The sequence below is a fragment of the Cherax quadricarinatus genome, chromosome 30 (genome assembly GCF_038502225.1).
Source record: "Cherax quadricarinatus isolate ZL_2023a chromosome 30, ASM3850222v1, whole genome shotgun sequence".
In the NCBI taxonomy this organism is placed as follows: Eukaryota; Metazoa; Arthropoda; class Malacostraca; order Decapoda; family Parastacidae; genus Cherax; species Cherax quadricarinatus.
Window position 1 is genome coordinate 31,970,015 of NC_091321.1, and position 20,000 is coordinate 31,990,014.

Sequence of the window (20,000 nt, forward strand, 5' to 3'; positions counted from 1 at the left end):
TGCAACATATGGGAATCTTTATTGAAGAAACGTTTCGCCACACAGTGGCTTCATCAGTCCTATTCAAAGCAGAAAGGTGTAAGGAGAGGAAGAGTTTGAGGTAATCAGTCCCTCAGCCTGGAGTCGATGTGTTCAGTCCATCAATCTCGTAGAAGGTACAGCACAGGGCCGTAGCACTGTCAGACGCTGCATCATCATGGGATCTTGATGCAAAGAATTCTTCAAAACTTGCTCAACCTTTGGACGAAGACCTACTTAGACTAGTGGATGGTACCACTATGACCCCGCCGCCTCCTGCTTCACCTCACCTGACTGCAGTATATAAGCCACGTCTACGACCCTGTGCTGTACTTTCTACAAGATTGATTGGCTGAACACATCAACTCCAGGCTGAGGGACTGATTACCTCAAACTCCTCCTCTCCTTATACCTTCCTGCTTTGTATTGGACTGATGAAGCCACTGTGTGGCGAAACGTTTCTTCAATAAAGATTCCCATATGTTGCATAAGTGTCTCAATTCTTCAACTTGTCGGTTTTCAAAACCATTCAACACAAGATTTCTGATTCATGGGATCAACTTTGTCATCCTCCTTTGTACGTTTTCCAGTGCATCTATATCCATTCTGTAATACTGTGACCAGAACTGTGCAGCATAATCTAAATGAAACCCAACCAGCGATATATAGAGTTGAAGAACAGCACTGGTTTCGCTAACCAGTGATTTTATCAATCCGATAGAGTTACACTGCAGGAGGTGGTAGACATGAGGTATGTAGATGAATGGTTCAGAGAACCGACATGTTGTTGAATTAGACACATGTGCAACTCTTGGGTATCTTTATTGAGGAAACGTTTCGCCACACAGTGGTTTCATCAGTCCATACAAAGGAGAAACTTGAAGAACAGGAGGGACTGATTACCTCATTCTCCTCCTGTTCTTCAAGTTTCTCCTTTGTATGGACTGATGAAGCCACTGTGTGGCGAAACGTTTCCTCAATAAAGATACCCAAGAGTTGCACATGTGTCTAATTCAACAAACATGAGGTAGTTTGAGAAGATCAGGACCTCAGCCTTGACAAATCTGTTGGAGACGGTGGAAGACGCAAAGTAGTTTAAGGTAATCAGTTCCTCTGCCTTGAAAAGGGGGGGGAAGGGGTTGTTTAGTCAAACAGTCTTGTAGAATCAGATTCAGCAAGAAAGTTGGAGAGAACACCTATACTCGAGGCAGAAGGACTGATCATTTCAAACTCCTTCACGTGTTTCACCGTCAGTATTGAATCAATAAAGCCACTGATTGACGATACGTCTCCACAGTAAAGATATCTAAATGTTACACATGTGTCTTATTCATCTACATGTCGGGTTTTGTATACCCTTTATATAAATTACATTAATGTTTTAAGTTAAGTCTAGAGTCAACCCAAAGGCTACACTAGACTAGAACAACATCCATGGGTTAACTCAGTTTAAGACACTACCCAGAGGTTAGTTCAACATTCATAGGTTAGGCCACGTCAAGACACTATCCAAAAGCCATGCGAAACTCAGGACAACATCCTAAGGTCATGATAGGCCACTGAACTGCCAAGGAATAGGGAAAGGTCAGTACCCTAGCCTAAGGTCAAGTCAGGTCATGGGACTACCCTAGGTCAGGCAAGGTTGTACACACCGTCTACTTCTCATCTCTTCTGGGCTAACTGCTAGTCTTGGAAACAGCGCACAACAGATACTGTGTACACCAAGTGTTTGTGTACACCGGGTGTATAACCCAGATGTGTGTGTATGTTAGGTGAGTGTACACCAAGTGTGTGTACATCAGATGTGTGTACGCCAAGTGTATGTCCACCAGGTAAGCATACACCAGATATCTGTATACTAGGTATATAGCAGGTTACATACACGGGATAAGAAAACATTACGTATCTGTACTGATTTCCAATCTTCAGTATTAAATGTGTCATAATAATTTCTCAAGATTCTCTTAACTGCAACATATACTGATACTTCTTGCATCTCACTTAAGTTATCTAACGCTTCTTATATATAAATATTTCATAAAATCCTTTCTGCACCATTTCATTTTAATGTTTTTCGCTTGATGATAGTGCTCCGAAATCTTCCATTTATTTCAGTGTATCATTTGATGCTCATTTCCCTCTTCTTTCTTGACTAACAACGCTGTTATGTCTGTCTCCGTAATTTGTTTCTTAAATTCTTAATACATATGTTTCTGTCCACTGTTTTTATCCATTATTTTATCAATAAAACTTGTTGGTGAGATAGACTTATAGTGTAAAGGCGCCTTAATATTACGTTCTTTGAAGACTGTTATTATGTAAGTCAGTTTATAGATAACTTTTGTTTTACGCCCTCACGGTGAAGTGTCAAAAATTAGAGAGAGGAGCCTGCCTAGATCTGCATATTACCTCAAAACTCACGTTGATATTTTTATCCATATTCAACCTTAATGTTATCTGATTTCGAGACGTGTGTGGGCGGGGGAGGGTGACCGCGAGGAAGGGAAGGTGAGGGAGGAGATAAGAACATAAAGAAGGAGCACTACAGCAGGCCTACTGGCCCATGCGAGGCAAGTCCATGTCTCCTACCGGCTTAAACCAATGCCCCAACCTAATGAGGTCAGGTCACATTCACCTAAGGAAGGAGCACGGAATCTGACCTAGTAGCACAAGCTAGTCAGGTCCAGTTCACACCCACCCGCACTCAGTGTAAGGGAGGTAAGGGGGATAGTGTAGGGGAGGTGAGGGAGATAGTGTAGGGGAGGTGAGGGAGATAGTGTAGGGGAGGTGAGGGTGGAGATAGTGTAGGGGAGGTGAGGGAGATAGTGTAGGGGAGGTGAGGGTGGAGATAGTGTAGGGGAGGGGATAGTGATGAAGCCATAATGTGGGAAAAAGGATGGAGTGTCGAATGGGATGGTGGGGGTGGGTATGTGAGGGAGATGTTGCGGGAGAGTTGATGGTGTAAGGAGGGGAAGATGTATGGGGAGGGGATGAAGCGTGGAAAGAGGAATTTATGGGGAAGGGGGAGGTGTGGGGATGGGGAATGTATGGAAAATGAAGGTCAAGACTATTCATTCAATTTTCATTTAACAATGCAATTTGAAGCTGACTGTGTCGTATGTCACAAATTTCTAAATACTGATGAAATGCTATGTACGTCATCAGTGACCTTTATACTGTACTATGTATTTCATCAGTGACCTTTATACTGTTCTATTTATTTCATCAGTGACCTTTATAGTGTACTATGTATTTCATCACTGACCTTTATAGTGTACTATGTATTTCATCAGTGACCTTTATAGTGTACTATGTATTTCATCAGTGACCTTTATACTGTTCTATTTATTTCATCACTGACCTTTATAGTGTACTATGTATTTCATCAGTGACCTTTATAGTGTACTGTGTATTTCATCAGTGACCTTAATACTCTACTGTATATTTCATCATTCATATTTAATTAATGCTTCACAAAAGTTAATAAAAGATTGAACTAAGATTTCACTTATCGTTAAGTCTTTTTTTGCAAAGTAATATTTTCTACTCTCTTTAAGTGGCACATTAATTTCCGGCTCTTCTAAATTTCTAAGAAGACTCGAGCTAGTAATATAATTTTGCATTAATTACAAGTTATTTCTGAATCTTCCATTGTATTCCAGCACTTGTTTTCGTACTGCTCATTTGCGTCTGATTAATTTCTTGTTTTTTTTTTTTTTCAAATGACGTTCCCTAGACACTCACTGGTGTTACCTAAAAATGTTTTGGGATCACTTCTGTAACTCTCAGTGTTGTAATCTGATAGTATAATCTGCTGGAGATTTCTTGGGTACACTTGGATTCACCTGGGGTCGATCCCTCTTAATATTAGTGAGGACATGTCTTACAGCCGCTGAGAGAGAAAGAGCCTTTACAGGAGAGCCGTCAACCAGCCAAGAGAAAAAATAGGCATATATAAAATACACATACCCACACACCCACACACACGCACACACACACACACACACACACACACACACACACACACACACACACACACACACACACACACACACACACACACACACACAGTTGTGACATGTAGCTAGTGGTTCGACTCAGAGTGTTCGGTGAAGAATCAAGAGGTCTCGGGTTTGATCCCCAGGTAAAGTAAAACATACACGTACTGTCAAGTCTGCTAACACCTACTCTGCTAGTTTACTTAACAGTAAAGAAGTACCTGGGTGCTAGCCAACTGTTGTCAGTCGCTTCTTGGGGAAAAAATCCAAAGGCAGTGTCTTACTCCTAATCCTAAAAAGTAGGTAATTAGAAAAAGGAAATTCTCTCATTCTCTCTCTCTCTCTCTCTCTCTCTCTCTCTCTCTCTCTCTCTCTCTCTCTCTCTCTCTCTCTCTCTCTCTCTCTCTCTCTCTTTCCAATAAAATATCTCATTTTTAAGAAGAAGCAACAGAAAATAGATGGTAACATGAACAGTTTCTGCTCCGATCATTTGCCTGTAAAATATTGGAGTTATGTGAAGGAGGGGAAGAAGAAGGAGCAAGACAGCGAATACTTGGCTCTGTTTCTTACGACTGTACAAGGTGCGCTATCCCAGTACATCAAGGCGCACTCTCTCTGCCTTGAGTGGCTGCTGCTTCTACAGCCTACGTTTATTTATAATGACACACAAAGAGTCTAAGGGCAATATAACGAGAAACAGAACATCGTGCTGATGATGGCAGCCCTGAGAAAGTTGTTGGGCACACTGAATAATATACAGATATAAAATGCGTTAATAGAAAGTAAAATTTGTAAAACGGGCAGGTTGCGGGCACTGAGGAGTATTGTAACTGGGCTGGGGTTGGGTACTGAAAGTGGCAAGGATGTTGTTATTGCAATTTGCAGGTAGGGGAGGAGAAACAAGGGCCAGTTTCAATTAAGCGGGTGGTGAGGTGTTTTGCAACTGAAAGAAATGGCTCACGAAAAACTCAAATCTATAAATTTATAATGTTCACACACACACACACATATATATATATATATATATATATATATATATATATATATATATATATATATATATATATATATATATATGTGTGTGTGTGTGTGTGTGTGTGTGTGTGTGTGTGTGTGTGTCCTGTCGAATAGGTAAAACTTGCAATTTTGGCTCAAATAGCAACGCTCTTCTTGCCGAATAATGCAAGTGAAAATTTGTGTATTCAATAATTTCGCAATATCATTCTGAACCTAACGAAAAAAATATATTTCATTGTGCTTATTATTAAATTATTGTAAACTTACCTAAAATATATTTAGTTTGATTAGGTTAAATTATATTGCACTTGTTATAAGGTTAGGTAAGTTTCCTAAGGGTCTTTTGGCACAAAATTATTAATTTTTACATTAATATAAATGAAAAAATATATATTTTTAAACGTATGAGAGAAAATTTTAGAAAAGACTTAATTTTAAATGAGCTCTTGCTAATTGACCAAGTTTACCTATTTGGCACGATATATATATATATATATATATATATATATATATATATATATATATATATATATATATATATATATATATTTATATATATATATATATATATATATATATATATATATATATATATATATATATATATATATATATATATATATATATATATATATGTCATGCCGAATATGTAAAACTGGTCAATTAGCAAGAACTCATTTAAAATTAAGCCCTTTCTGAAAATTTCTCGTATACGTTTAAAGATTTATTTTTTTCATTAATGTTAATGTAAAAAAATTAAATTTTGCACCAAAAGAATCTTAGAAAATTTACCTAACCTTATTATAACAAGAGCAATTTATTTTAGCCTAACCCAACTAAATATATTTTAAATATGTTTACAATAATTTAGTATTAAACAAACACAATAAAATAGGTTTTTCTCGTTAGGTTCAGAATGATTTTGGCGAAATTATTGCATACACAAATTTTAGCTTGTCCTATATGGCAAGATGAACGTTGCTATTTAAGCCAAGATGGCTTAAATTGCCATATATATATATATATATATATATATATATATATATATATATATATATATATATATATATATATATATATATATATATATATATATATATATATTTCAGCACTCCGGCCGTATCCCACCGAGGCGGGGTGGCCCAAAAAGAAAAAACGAAACTTTCTCCTTTTGCATTTAGTAATATATAGAGGAGAAGGGGTTACTAGCCCCTTGCTCCCGGCATTTTAGTCGCCTCTGACGTCACGCATGGCTTACGGAGGAAGAATTCTGTTCCACTTCCCCATGGAGATAAGAGGAAATAAACATGAACAAGAACTAGTAAGAAAATAGAAGAAAACCCAGAGGGGTGTGTATATATATATATGCATGTACATACATGTGAAGTGTGACTTAAGTGTTAATAGAAGTAGCAATACGAACCTGAAATCTTGCATGTTTATAAGACAGAGAAAAGACACCAGCAATCCTACCATCATGTAAAACAAGTACAGGCTTCCGTATTACACTCGTGCCCAATATTACGGTAAAAGTGGTCAATTAGCAAGAACTCATTTGAAATTAAGTCCATTCTAAAATTTTCTCTTATACGTTTAAAGATATCTTTTTTTTTTTCATTTTGTATCAAAAGTACCTTAGAAAACTTATCTAACCTTAACAAGGGCAATTTAATTTAGCCTAATCCAAATAAATATATTTTAGATAAGTTTACAATAATTTAATAAACAAACACAATGAAATATAATTTTTTCGTTAGGTTCAGAATGATTTTTGTGAAATTATTGCATACACAAATTTTTGCTTGCCTTATTCAACAAGAAGAGCGTTGCTATTTAAGCCAAAATTCGGCACACTTATTTCATGATAGAGCCAACAGCACAGTGCAGCTATATAAACCAAGGAAAGTGACAGACAGTATAATTAAAGATTATCTCGTGACAGTAAGGGGTAAGGCAGGAAGAAATATATATATACATATATTGTTGTTGGCGTGGCAGCGAGGTGTAGTCTCGTCCTTATATGCCTTCCTGTTAACCTTTTATTTTTATAGTTCCTTGATAATGTGAGAAGTCACGAATGCGCTTGGAATTAATTTCGCTATTTTGTCACAGTGGTTGTTCTGTATATTGTGATATCACCTGTTTACTCTGATCTTATTGCACACACACACACACACACGTATATATATATATATATATATATATATATATATATATATATATATATATATATATATATATATATATATATATATATATATATATATATATATATGAGAGAGAGAGGGTTGGCAATGCATTTGCCAAACAAGGATACTTCAAAATACACAAATACACTCGGGAATGACATCGGTTGTCGTCTAGGATCTCTTACTCTTCACAGTCTCCACACGCACCTACTGGTCTCCCTGAAGAGCTCTTCAGTTAGCAAATCCAGGACAATATGGCCTCACGTATCAATATGCGACTAAACGCTCAGTGGCCTTTGTTTTCTTCACAATGACGCCGTATATACCGTACTCGGTAAACGAACGGCCGAGGCGACCTATTTAATATCCTGTTTTTTTTTTCAGTCGTCAAAAGCCATAGACGTTATACTATCATTTAATTGTTACCTAGTGCATAAGCTGGATTTAATGAGATAGGAAATTTTCCTTTATTCTTGCAACGAAAACGAAACTAGAAATTATATAGGGGACCTGAAAAAATGGGCAAAGAGTAAGTCAGATTAGGTGATTTTTTATTATCATTTGAAGGTTTCATTATATTTTGGCAATGGGGAAGTGATGAAGCAGCGAACTAGACGTGGCACTGACTACTCACCCAGGTGGATGATGTTCTTTTCGTGCATATGCTTGACACCTTCGCAGATCTGGCGCATGTAGTTAATAACCTCAGCCTCAGACATAACGTAGCCCTCAGCTGTGATTCGTTCAAAGAGTTCGCCTCCAGACAAGCTAAAGAGTCAAGCAACAACATGCTATGAAAGTATTTTAATATGAGCGAAGGAAGTTTGAAAATCAAAGTGTTTATGGAAAAATCGAGGGTCAGCATGTGAACTTTTTCAGAAACTGTGCATTAATTTATAATTATTGTAAATTAATGATCTAATCAAAGCATATAAACGAACTCTTCATATCATACAACTGTATTGACGAGGTAAACTATCACAACTTCAAGCACTTACAATTCGAAGATCAAAACCATTTCGTCATCGTCTTCAAAGGCGTCGTGAAGGTTGATGAGCTTAGGATGGTGGAGGTGGTTCATGATGTCAATCTCCTTACGGATAAGTTCCTTCTCCATTGCAGACGCGACAGGGATGAACTTGGCAGCAAAGATATTGCCTGTCTTACGTTCTCGGCAACGATGGACGACACCGAAGGCGCCTGTGCCGATCTCTTCGAGGATATCGTAGTATTCGTAGACAGAGTCATGCTTAATATCAACAGGTTGTGGGACGTATTTAGAGTAGACGTCGAAGACGAACTGATCATAGTCGTCAACGGATTCCTTTCTACCGCGGATCTTCTTGCCAGTCTCATCCACTTCGTATTCCTTCTTCTTGGGTTTCTTGGTGAGAGGAGCAGGAGTCTCCACTATGCTTGTGACCGTGGATGGATCGGAGCGGCCGTACACATTCTCCGCATACACCCTGAACTGGTATTTGTGGCCAGGACTCAGCCCCTTGATCTGAGCAGTGGTGAGGCGGGTGTTGGAGCATCTGATCCACGACTCCATGGGCAGCTCCCGCTTCTCAATGATGTAATTGTTGATATTGGCTCCACCGTCCCAAAGAGGAATTTGCCAACTGAGGACACACTCTGTGCCCAGTACACTCTCCACCTTAGGCAGCCGGGGCGGGTCTGGACGATCTGCATAATCATATCACATTGCAATATACGCAAACAAGATTACTGTATATATTAAAAAAAGATTTTTGATGAAGGATAATTTCTTTTTAAGAACAAATATAAAATGAAAAGAATTCAAAATTTTGACACTCGAAACACTTGACACTCGAAGTCAATAATCTAAAAATGTGCTTTTAAGTACAAAGTTTATTTTTTTTTTTTTGGGGGGGGGGGAGGGGCAAATTGTATAGGTTACTAATAAAGTAAAATAAATTAGAAGCGTAATCACTAATTTAATTACTTTTCAAAAACGCTCAGAAAATTTTAGTGGAAAGATATCATGGTGCTTTAACTCCTCCCATAATACATAAACATCTGAGCCTTATTATAAAAAAACAGTAACTTGCTTTCCTGATTACATAAAAGTGATGCATTTAGAAATGCATTAATTCACTATACTTATTTAATCTAAATCGCTTAAAATCACTTTCGTATAAATTACCTGAAATCTGGATCTTGATGATGACAGAGTCTGAGCCCAGCTCATTCTCGGCTGTAAGTCTGTAGTTGCCAGTGTCCAGGTTGGTGACGTCCCGCAAGGTGAGGATGGCGTGCCTCTGCTGTGTCTCCACAGAGTAATGGCCGCCGGACTCGATGGTCTCACCCTCTCGTTGCCAAGTGATGCGCGGACGGGGATTACCAATGAACGGAATTTTGATGACAGCATTCTCACCCTTGTCGAAGAAGGCAGTGTCACGGAACCTGGGAGGCACATTGATCTTCGGCGCCACTGTGGGATTACAACAAGTATTATGTTACTCTTCTCTTTACCTGATGAGATGGTAGCAGTTCTTTCCCTATTTCAGTTTTGTTGAATACGTAGGCCATTTAGCAGATCTATGATGAGGTAGTAATAATTCAATGTTTTCGATATTTTCAGCTGATTTTTATATGAATTACTCACGAACTCAGGTTCAAAGAAAACATATTAAGAGATCTGATAACATTTTTATATTTATAAATAATGAAAATAGGTGCGCATAAATGCGTATCAAGGTTATCTGTTGATATTAAACTAAAACTTACACACACACATATATATATATATATATATATATATATATATATATATATATATATATATATATATATATATATATATATATATATATATATATATATATATATATACATATATATATGTCGTGCCGAATATGCAAAACTGGTCAATTAGTAAGAACTCATTTAAAATTAAGTCCTTTCTAAAAATTTCTCTTATACGTTTAAAGATATATTTTTTTCATTAATGTTGATGTAAAAATTTATAATTTTGCACCAAAAGGAACTTAGAAAACTTACCTAACCTTATTATAACAAGCGCAATTTATTTTAGCCTAACCTAACTAAATATATTTTAGAATTGTTTGCAATAATTTAATACTAAACAAACACAGTGAAATATATTTTTTTCGTTAGGTTCAGAATGATTTTGGAGAAATTATTTCATACACAAATTTTCACTTGTCCTATATGGCAAGATGAGCGTTGCTATTTAAGCCAAGATCGCAAGTTCTGCCTATTCGGCAGACATATATATATATATATATATATATATATATATATATATATATATATATATATATATATATATATTATTTATTTTTTTTTATTATCACACGGTCGATTCCCACCATGGCAGGGTGGCCCGAAAAAGAAAAACTTTCACCATCATTCACTCCATCACTGTGCATGAATTATAGGCAATGTTGTAAGAAAATCACCGTTAAGGTTATAATCATAAACATATTTTTTAAAGGGGTGGACCGGTAAGCCAGCAGAAGGCCTCAATCAGATGACCAAAAGCTCCAGTGGCAGATCATAAGACTAAGACCTGCGACAGGAAACACTTGTACTGTTTCCTGACAAATCTTACCCAACCTAACCTAACCTACTACTAATACTGCTGTCGTTAATATCACTACAGCACGTTTTCACTTCAATGTGTCAAATCTTTCTTATATCCTCTGTTTGAAGCTAGAAATCATTTATAGTAACTAAGTATCCACCAGTGATAATTATAACTCATAATAATTGTCCTTGTGTTTGCACATGCCTAAGATCACGCAATAGTCTCTGGCAGTCTTTAGTTATTGCAACTTGTCCAAGAATACTAACTAGTGAGCACTCTCAAAGTGTCTATGGGAATCAATATTTCAACATTGCTACTGCCAACACCAATAAAGAATCACGTTGTCAATAAAGGATCACATTATACTACTTAATTAGTATAATGGGATCCTTTATTGACATCGTTTCGCCTACACAGTGAGGTGTATCCAGTCACAAACAGATCTACCTGGGTGAAAGGCACGTGAGTATTTATAGGTAGATCTGTTTGTGACTTGATAAAGCTCACTATGTGGGCGAAACGTTGTCAATAAAGGATCACATTGTGTCGATATTTTATACCATTTATTTCGACCAAGGAGGAAGAATATGTAGTTATAAGAAAGTTTGTGTGATTTATAATGTATTTCCTATTCATTTCTTAAAGGATTATTATTATATTTACTATTACTAAACCCATAATGATAACTCTGGGGATTATTATTATTATAATCAAAAAGAAGCGCTAAGCCACAAGGGCTATACAGCGCTGCAGGGTAGGAAAGGAAGCGAGGGTATTGGATGGCAGAAGGGAGGAGGGATGATCAGTAGGTTACAGAAAACAGCGGGGCAGGGGATAGTACGGGGGTAGAGGGTAGCAAGAGATTGAAGTAGAAAGGGCTGAAGGTATCAGAATTTGTGAAGTAAGTCAGTTGTTGTCAAAAAGTCAATGAGAGAGTCCGGATGAAAGGTGGGTCCATCAGCGAGAAGGGAAGGTAAAGAGAGAGCAGCGGAGCGAAGACGACGACAGAGGTAAATTCTGCGTGCTCGTTGATAAAGTGGGCAGTCCAACAGAATGTGGCTGACTGATAATGGAGCTTGGCAATTCTCACAGAGAGGAGCAAGACGCCTCTCCATGAGATATCCATGAGTAAGACGAGTATGGCCAATGCGAAGACGGGAGAGAGTAGTCTCCCAATCTCGACACTGGTGATAAGAAGACGGCCAGTAACCTATACTCGGTTTAATAGACTGAAGTTTGTTGCCGAGCATAGTAGACCAACGTTGTTGCCAACGGGTGTGAAGTTGGGAAGATATTGCAGCAAAATAGTCCGTAAATGGAATACCTCTACATGAAACTGGTAGGTCATGTACTGCTGACCGCGCAGCAGTGTCTGCCTGTTCATTGCTCTGTACGTCAACATGACCAGGGACCCAACAAAAAACAATATCTTTATGCTTGGTAAAGATGCGGCGTAGCCAAAGTTGGATACGGAGGACTAAGGGGTGAGGTGTATCAAATTTCTGTATAGCCTGTAAAGCACTAAGGGAGTCTGAGACAACCACAAATGATGACACAGGCATAGATGCAATACGGATAAGTGCTGTAAGGATGGCATACAATTCAGCAGTAAAAATACTAGCCGAAGATAGTAAATGCCCTTGTACGACGCTGTCCGGAAACACTGCTGCGAATCCTACGCCGTCAGAAGACTTAGAGCCATCTGTGTACACAGCAATGGCATGAGAATGAGAGTGAAAGTGGTCAAGAAAATGAGAGCGGGAAGCGACCGTAGACAGTTGGGCTTTCGAGCAAGGGAGAGAGAAAGAACAGACTCGAACAGCTGGAACTTCCCAGGGGGGTAGGGAAAAGTGAGATGCTACATGTACATAGAAAGGTGGTAATTGAAGAGAAGACAAGAGCGAATGAAGGCGAAGAGAGAAGGGACGGAGTAAACAGGGGCGGCGAACAAATAAAGAATGTCTACTAATATCAGTGACCATTCTATAAATGGAAGGATTGCGGAGATCATGAGAGCGTACATAGTAGCGAAGGCAATGGGCATCACGGCGATCAGATAAGGATGGAACGTTCGCTTCTGCATAGAGGCTCTCGACAGGGGAAGAGCGAAAAGCACCAAGGCATAAACGTAATCCTTGGTGATGAATGGGGTTAAGGCTAGAGAGAGTAGCAGGAGATGCCGCTGAATAGATCTGGTCACCATAATCAAGTTTCGATAAGATAAGGGTGGAATGTAGGCGAAGGAGGGTTTGACGATCAGCTCCCCATGAAAGATGAGCAAGGGTTTTAAGGAGGTTCAGCCGGCTGTGGCAAGTTGCCTTCAGAGAGGTAATGTGAGGTTTCCAGGATAACCTACGATCAAAGAGGAGGCCCAGAAACTTGACTGTATCACGTTCAGGGATACGGGAGCCATAGAGGTACAAAGGATGATCGGAGATGACAGAGCGTCTAGTGAAAGTAATTTGGTGGGTTTTAGTGCTGGAAAATTTAAACCCACGTGTGGTGGCCAAATTGGAAACACGGTCGACTGCATGTTGGAGAGAAACTGTAATGAGGTGACAGTCAGCGCCTGCAAAGGCAATAGCGAAGTCATCAACATAGAGTGATGACCAAATATTTGATGGAAGACTATAGGCCAAATCATTAATAGCAAGGAGAAAAAGTGTTGTGCTCAGAACACATCCCTGGGGGACACCTTCAGCTTGGATAAAGTCCGGGGAGAGCACATTATTAACCCGAACACGGAAATGCCTGTCAGTTAAAAAGTTCTTAAGGAAGGATGGTAGATTGCCTCGAAGGCCTAAGGAGTGGGCTTGGGCTAAAATATTATACCTCCAAGTTGTGTCATATGCCTTCTCAAGGTCAAAAAATATGACAATAACTGAGTGGTTATTCGCAAAGGCATTACGAACATACGTATCCAAGCGTAGTAAGGGGTCTATGGTAGAACGTCCCTTACGAAAGCCATATTGACGAGTGGAGAGACTGTTGTGTGTCTCTAAATACCACACTAAACGTCTATTTACTAGGCGTTCCATCACTTTGCAAACTGCCTGGTAAGAGCAATGGGACGATAGTGGGAGGTTTCATGTCCCGTAGTGCCTGGTTTGCGGAAAGGGAGAACAATGGCGGATTTCCACAGCTGGGGAAGAACTCCTTGTGACCAAATAAGATTGCAAAGGCGTAATAGGACTGCAAGGGCTGACTGATGTAAATGTTGTAGCATACGAATATGAATGTCGTCGGGCCCAGCTGCCGATGATCGGCAAGCTGAGAGTTATAACTCTGGGGAATGAGAGGCAATGATAACTCTGGGGAATGAGAGGCAATGAGGTATGGTACACGGAAGGTAAGAGCAGCCCCAGAGCCTTGAATATAGAGTCCGTCTCCAGGGTTTACATCATCATAGAGCAGTCTGTCTGCTTTAATGTTTTATGGCTTAATTGATCCTTGGATGAAATAACGAGAAGTATAAGGCACTGAAGAAAAAATTAATTGAAACAACGTTTCTGTGTGATAATACTGTACATAAAACTAAACGTCGTTGTAATGAAGGCTGTCGTTTTGTTTACATCTCGTTGTAATGAAGGCTGTCGTTTTGTTTACATCTCGTTGTAATAAAGGCTGTCGTTTTGTTTACATCTCGTTGTAATGAAGGCTGTCGTTTTGTTTACATCTCGTTGTAATAAAGGCTGTCGTTTTGTTTACATCTCGTTGTAATAAAGGCTGTCGTTTTGTTTACATCTCGTTGTAATAAAGGCTGTCGTTTTGTTTACATCTCGTTGTAATAAAGGCTGTCGTTTTGTTTACATCTCGTTGTAATAAAGGCTGTCGTTTTGTTTACATCTCGTTGTAATAAAGGCTGTCGTTTTGTTTACATCTCGTTGTAATAAAGGCTGTCGTTTTGTTTACATCTCGTTGTAATAAAGGCTGTCGTTTTGTTTACATCTCGTTGTAATAAAGGCTGTCGTTTTGTTTACATCTCGTTGTAATAAAGGCTGTCGTTTTGTTTACATCTCGTTGTAATAAAGGCTGTCGTTTTGTTTACATCTCGTTGTAATAAAGGCTGTCGTTTTGTTTACATCTCGTACCCCTTATGCCTTTATTGGTATTTTCTACCGTCGGATTGTCTATTACTCGAAGCAGCTCATTTAGTATAAATTTATCATATCTTTAAGTGTTTTAAGACTAAAATTAATTTTTTTTTGTAATGGCATCGTTTTTTAAGGGAAAATAAGTTTAGTGGTTTGGTTTTCCTTCATAAAACTACTGAACGTTGTCATTTCAGTTTGCCTTTGGTCGTAACGTATATATGTCGTGCCGAATAGGTAAAACTTGCGATTTTGGTTTAAACAGCAACGCTCTTCTGACCGAATAACGGAAGCAAAAATTTGTGTATGCAAAAATACTGCAAAAATCATTCTGAACCTAATGAAAAAGATATATTTCATTGTGTCTGTTTATTATTAAATTATTGTAAACTTATCTAAAATATATTTAGTTAGATTAAGCTAAATTATATTGCGCTTGTTATAACAAGGTTAGATAAGTTTTCTATAGTCTTTCTGTTATAAAATTAATAATTTTTACATTAACATAAACGAAAAAAAATATTTTTAAACGAATAAGAAAATATTTTAGAAAGAATTTAATTTTAAATGAGCTCTTGCTAACTGACTAAATTTTACCTATTTGGCACGTATATATATATATATATATATATATATATATATATATATATATATATATATATATATATATATATATATAAAGAGAGAGAGAGAGAGAGAGAGAGAGAGAGAGAGAGAGAGAGAGAGAGAGATAGAGAGAGAAACAACTTACGCTTAATAGAGATATCGGCCTTGGTGCTCCTGATGCCACCAGAGTTCTGTGCTCGACACATGTACTCATCTTCGTCCTCACCATACACGTCGTGCACCGTCAGAGAGTAGGTCTCACCATCGCGTGTCATAGCATACTTGGCACTGTTGCACAGCTCACGCATACCCTTGAACCATGAGATGTTGGGCCTGGGTTTGCCGGAAATCTGGCAAGTGAGTGTAGCACTCCTGTGCTGGAGGGCCATCACGCCGCGAAGGGGTGTGATGATCTCTGGAGGAGTAGCTGCGTTGGGATCCTTGATCCTGACAGATGTTGAGCATGTGGAAGGTTCTGACATGCCAGCGTCATTCTCTGCAAATACTCTAAACTCATACTGACGATCCTCGATGAGATTAGACACGTTGATCTGAGTTGGCAGACAGATATACTGGTTCACCATCGTCCAGATGTTCGAGCCAATTTCACGCTTTTCAACCCAGTAACCCTTAATGCGAGAACCACCATCATGGGCAGGCTTGTCCCATTCCAGGTGAACAAAGTCGCCACCCACTTCTGTGACGTTGGGGGTACCTGGTGGGGATGGAGGATCGTAAGGAGCCTTGGCTTTGATGGGGTTTACACCAGTAAGAGGAGGTCCCATGCCGTTTTCATTGACTGCCATCACACGGAACAGGTATTCTTGTCCCTCAGTGAGGCCCTGAACTGTAAAGGCACAGTCCTTGCAGAAGGAGTTGATCGTAATCCAGTTAGCATAAGTAATGTCCTTGCGTTCAACCACGTAATGTGTAACAGGCATTCCACCATCGTAGACTGGTGGACGCCAGGCTAGGTTACACATGTGACGACTAATGTCGGTAACGTCTAGAGGAGCAGTTGGAGCTCCTGGTACACCTGTGATGTATACAATAAAGTTACCACTGACAGAGCCAGAGTCATTCTTGACGTTAAGAGTGTACTGACCAGCGTCCTGCTTTACCACTTCCTTAATAAAGATGATTATAAATTCGTCAAAGACAGTGAATTTAAGACGCTGAGATTCCTCCACGGGCAGACCATTCTGGGTGAGTGTAACATCAAGAGGCAGGTCACCAGTGAAATATATCTTGATTTTAGTATTGTCACCTTCGGGCAGGTACAGGGCATCTTGCATCTGTGTGATACGTGGTGGGTTGCCAATCTTAACGTGGGCGATAGAGGTGGCTTGACCAGCGTCGTTTGCCGCCACACAAGCGTAGTCACCTTCATCTACCTCCCACATGTCTGAGATAATTAACTTGAATTTGCCATCACGCTCTTCTGAGGTGATACGACCACCAAGTGTCACTTCGCGGCCATTCCTCAACCAGCGGGCAGTGGGAGTTGGTTTACCCTCAGCTTCACACTCCAGGGTGACCGATTTGTGCAACGCTACTGCAGTATTCTGCAAGTTCTTGATGAAGAATGGCTTCTCTCCTGGAGCTGCTTCTCGGATCTTCACAGGCTGAGCACTCTCTGATGGGTCAGATTTGCCGGCAGCATTGATGGCATATACACGGAATTCAACATCAGAGCCTTCAGTGAGATTAAGAACAGTGTACTGGGTATCTACAACATTGTAGTCGTTGCACTTCATCCAGATACTGCCAATCTCACGCTTCTCCACCATGTAGCCAGTGATGCGTGAACCGCCATCACTTTCTGGAACAGTCCATTTAAGGTCGACATAGTTCTTTCCAATCTTAGTGACAACAGGAGTACCAGGAGGAGATGGTACTGCATATTTACCCTTCATCTTGATCTTTTTGCTTGGTGGTGAATACTTGCTATAGCCAGCAGCATTCTTAGCCTTCACACGGAATTCGTATTCGTGGTTAATCAGGAGAGAGTGGACAGTGTAGGTGGTTTCTTTAACCAGGAAGTCGTTGGCAGCCGCCCAGTTGGTATCGGTGACATCCCGGTATTCCACCTTGTAACCCTGAATCTTTGAGCCACCATCGGAAGCTGGACGGTCCCAAGTAAGGATCACCGAATTGATGTCGTGATCCAAGATGTTGGGGCGACCTGGAGGATCGGGCACAGTAAATGGGAATTTGGCTGTGATGGGATCCAGTGTTGCCAGAGGGTCTGAGAGGCCATACTGGTTCTCGGCACGGACGCGGAACATATAGGTCTTGTTAGGCTCAAGTCCCATGACGTCGTAGTGGCAGGAACGTACGAATGCAGATACCTTGACCCAGATGCCCACGTGGGGTTCGAGGCGTTCCACCTGGTAGTTTGTAACAGGTGAACCTCCATCGTCCAGGGGAGGACGCCAGGCCAGAGAACAAGTCTCAGGTGTGATGTCTGACACTTCCAGAGGACCCTGAGGTGGAGTTGGTCTGTCCACAACATTGACCTTGCAGGAGCCGGAATCTGCACCTTCAGTGTTTGTGAGCTTGATAGTGTATTTGCCAATGTCTGAGCGCTTGGCACTCTTGTTGATGAAGACAGTGGAGGAACTGCTGGTATCCATGTGGAACTGGATGCGGTCGTCGGGAATAACCTCGTTGGGTCCAATCCACCACTGGACCTTGGGCTGCGGGGAAGCGATGAAGGGCACTGTGATGGTGAACTCCTCGCCTGCGATCACAGTCATGTCGCGGATACTGAGGTCCGACGTGATCTTGGGAGCGCCTGTTGAAATATTAGTTATTTAACTTTTCAACATTAATTATTGTCTCTGTCTTATATAAATGTAGTATATATAATGAATTAATTTGTAAAAATGAAATTAATAATTCATTTGAAAAACAATTAAGTAAATTAGATGTGTTTCTATAATCTGATTTTTTTATGTCTTTGTGTAATTGTGTGTCTCTGTACTTCCTTATCTGTGGTTGCAGGGGCGAGTCTCGGTTCCTGGCTCTACCTTTCATTTAACACTAGCTGGGTTTGCTCCCTCGTGGGCCTTGTCATAACTGTTTTTAAAACCAGGTATGGAACCTGCCTCCATTACTTCTTCGTCTAGGTCATTGCACTTTCTGACCGCCCTTAGGTTTACAAAATACTCCCTGCCATCTTTAACTTCCAAATGTACCGTAGTGTACCTCTTTACAAGGAGCTTTGTCAAGCTGTAACTGCTTGACAAAACTCCTGGAGAGTTTAACGTTGCCACAACAACATGTCACATTAGTTGCATCCGTGTCCTTTTACCTAACATTTTGTAAGTTATTCTACCACTGATCTACCTCCTTTATTTTGTATGCTGTTATCATTTCTTCTCTAGTACCTCTATCCTCTAGTGTATCACCACAGGTTCAGTTCCCGTAGCCTTTCCTCACAGATCCCTGGATCCCTGTCCTTACCTCTGGGATTGATTTCGTTACATACTTCTGTATTTAATCAATATTTTAACATACTTTATCATAGTTTCCTCTATGGTCTTACATTTTTATTGTTTCCTTTCTGCATCTTTAGTTGAACTACAAGCTTTCTTTGTTTTAAAAAGCTTTCTCCTATTATTTGGGATAAGCTCTATTCTGCGATCTGGCACTTTCTGGCTAATGTGTGTGTTTGTGTGTGTGTGTGTGTGTGTGTGTGTGTGTGTGTGTGTGTGTGTGTGTGTGTGTGTGTGTGTGTGTGTGTGACATCTAAACGTGCTCACCAGCTCGTGGGCACAAAACAACACGACACTCACGGAAGCTGATGCACTTTATGTTCTCGCTGGGGTCGCTCCAGGGGCCCTGACCGGCAGCGTTGATGGCTGCTGCGCGGAACTCATATTCCTGGTGCTCGGTAAGGTTGATGACACGGTAGGTGGTGTCCTTCACCATGGCATGCGACGCCTTGGTCCATGTGTTGTCCCCAACGATGCGCTTCTCCACCACATAGCCTTGGATGTGGGCGCCACCGTCGTGCCGCGGCTTCGACCACTGGATGGTGATGGAGTCCTCGGTGGACTCCAGTCCACGTGGAGCACCTGGTGCGCCTGGCGGATCTGTAGGAGGGAAGAAGACTTAGCACATGCTGATATATATCCACAAGTATTATTATTATCAATTTTTAATAATAATAATTAATAATAATAATAATAATAATAATAATAATAATAATAAACAGAAGCAGTAGTATTAAATAAAGAATATTTGTTTTTTAGTACAGTATTGTAACATAGTAATTAGTAATGAAAAAGAGGCAGTTTATACTGACCGAATGGATGCCTGGCCCTGATGGGAGTGGGCGAGGTGCAGGGGTCGGACTGACCATACTGGTTCTCCGCCATCACGCGGAAGTCGTACTCTTTGTTGACGACAAGGTTGCGGATGCGGAGGAAGGGAGCGGTCACGTAGCTGCTGACCTTCGTCCAGTTCCCTTTTCCCTCTCGCTTTTCCACCACATAGTTGG

The 20,000-nt window shown here is 40.0% G+C and overlaps 1 protein-coding gene across 1 annotated transcript in view; it reads right to left on the reverse strand.

The window, feature by feature from the left end:
* bt (projectin protein bent) overlaps positions 1-20,000 on the reverse strand; it is a 237,117-nt gene that overhangs the window by 49,572 nt on the left and 167,545 nt on the right. Inside the window, exons 85-90 of the mRNA XM_070090071.1 lie at positions 19,806-20,000; positions 19,294-19,593; positions 15,639-18,290; positions 9,390-9,677; positions 8,221-8,908; positions 7,857-7,990 (exon numbers count right to left, since the gene is read on the reverse strand). The exon at positions 19,806-20,000 is cut by the window's right edge and continues 693 nt beyond it. Of these exons, the coding sequence (XP_069946172.1) occupies positions 7,857-7,990; positions 8,221-8,908; positions 9,390-9,677; positions 15,639-18,290; positions 19,294-19,593; positions 19,806-20,000 (4,257 nt within the window). The remainder of the gene's footprint in view (positions 1-7,856; positions 7,991-8,220; positions 8,909-9,389; positions 9,678-15,638; positions 18,291-19,293; positions 19,594-19,805) is intronic.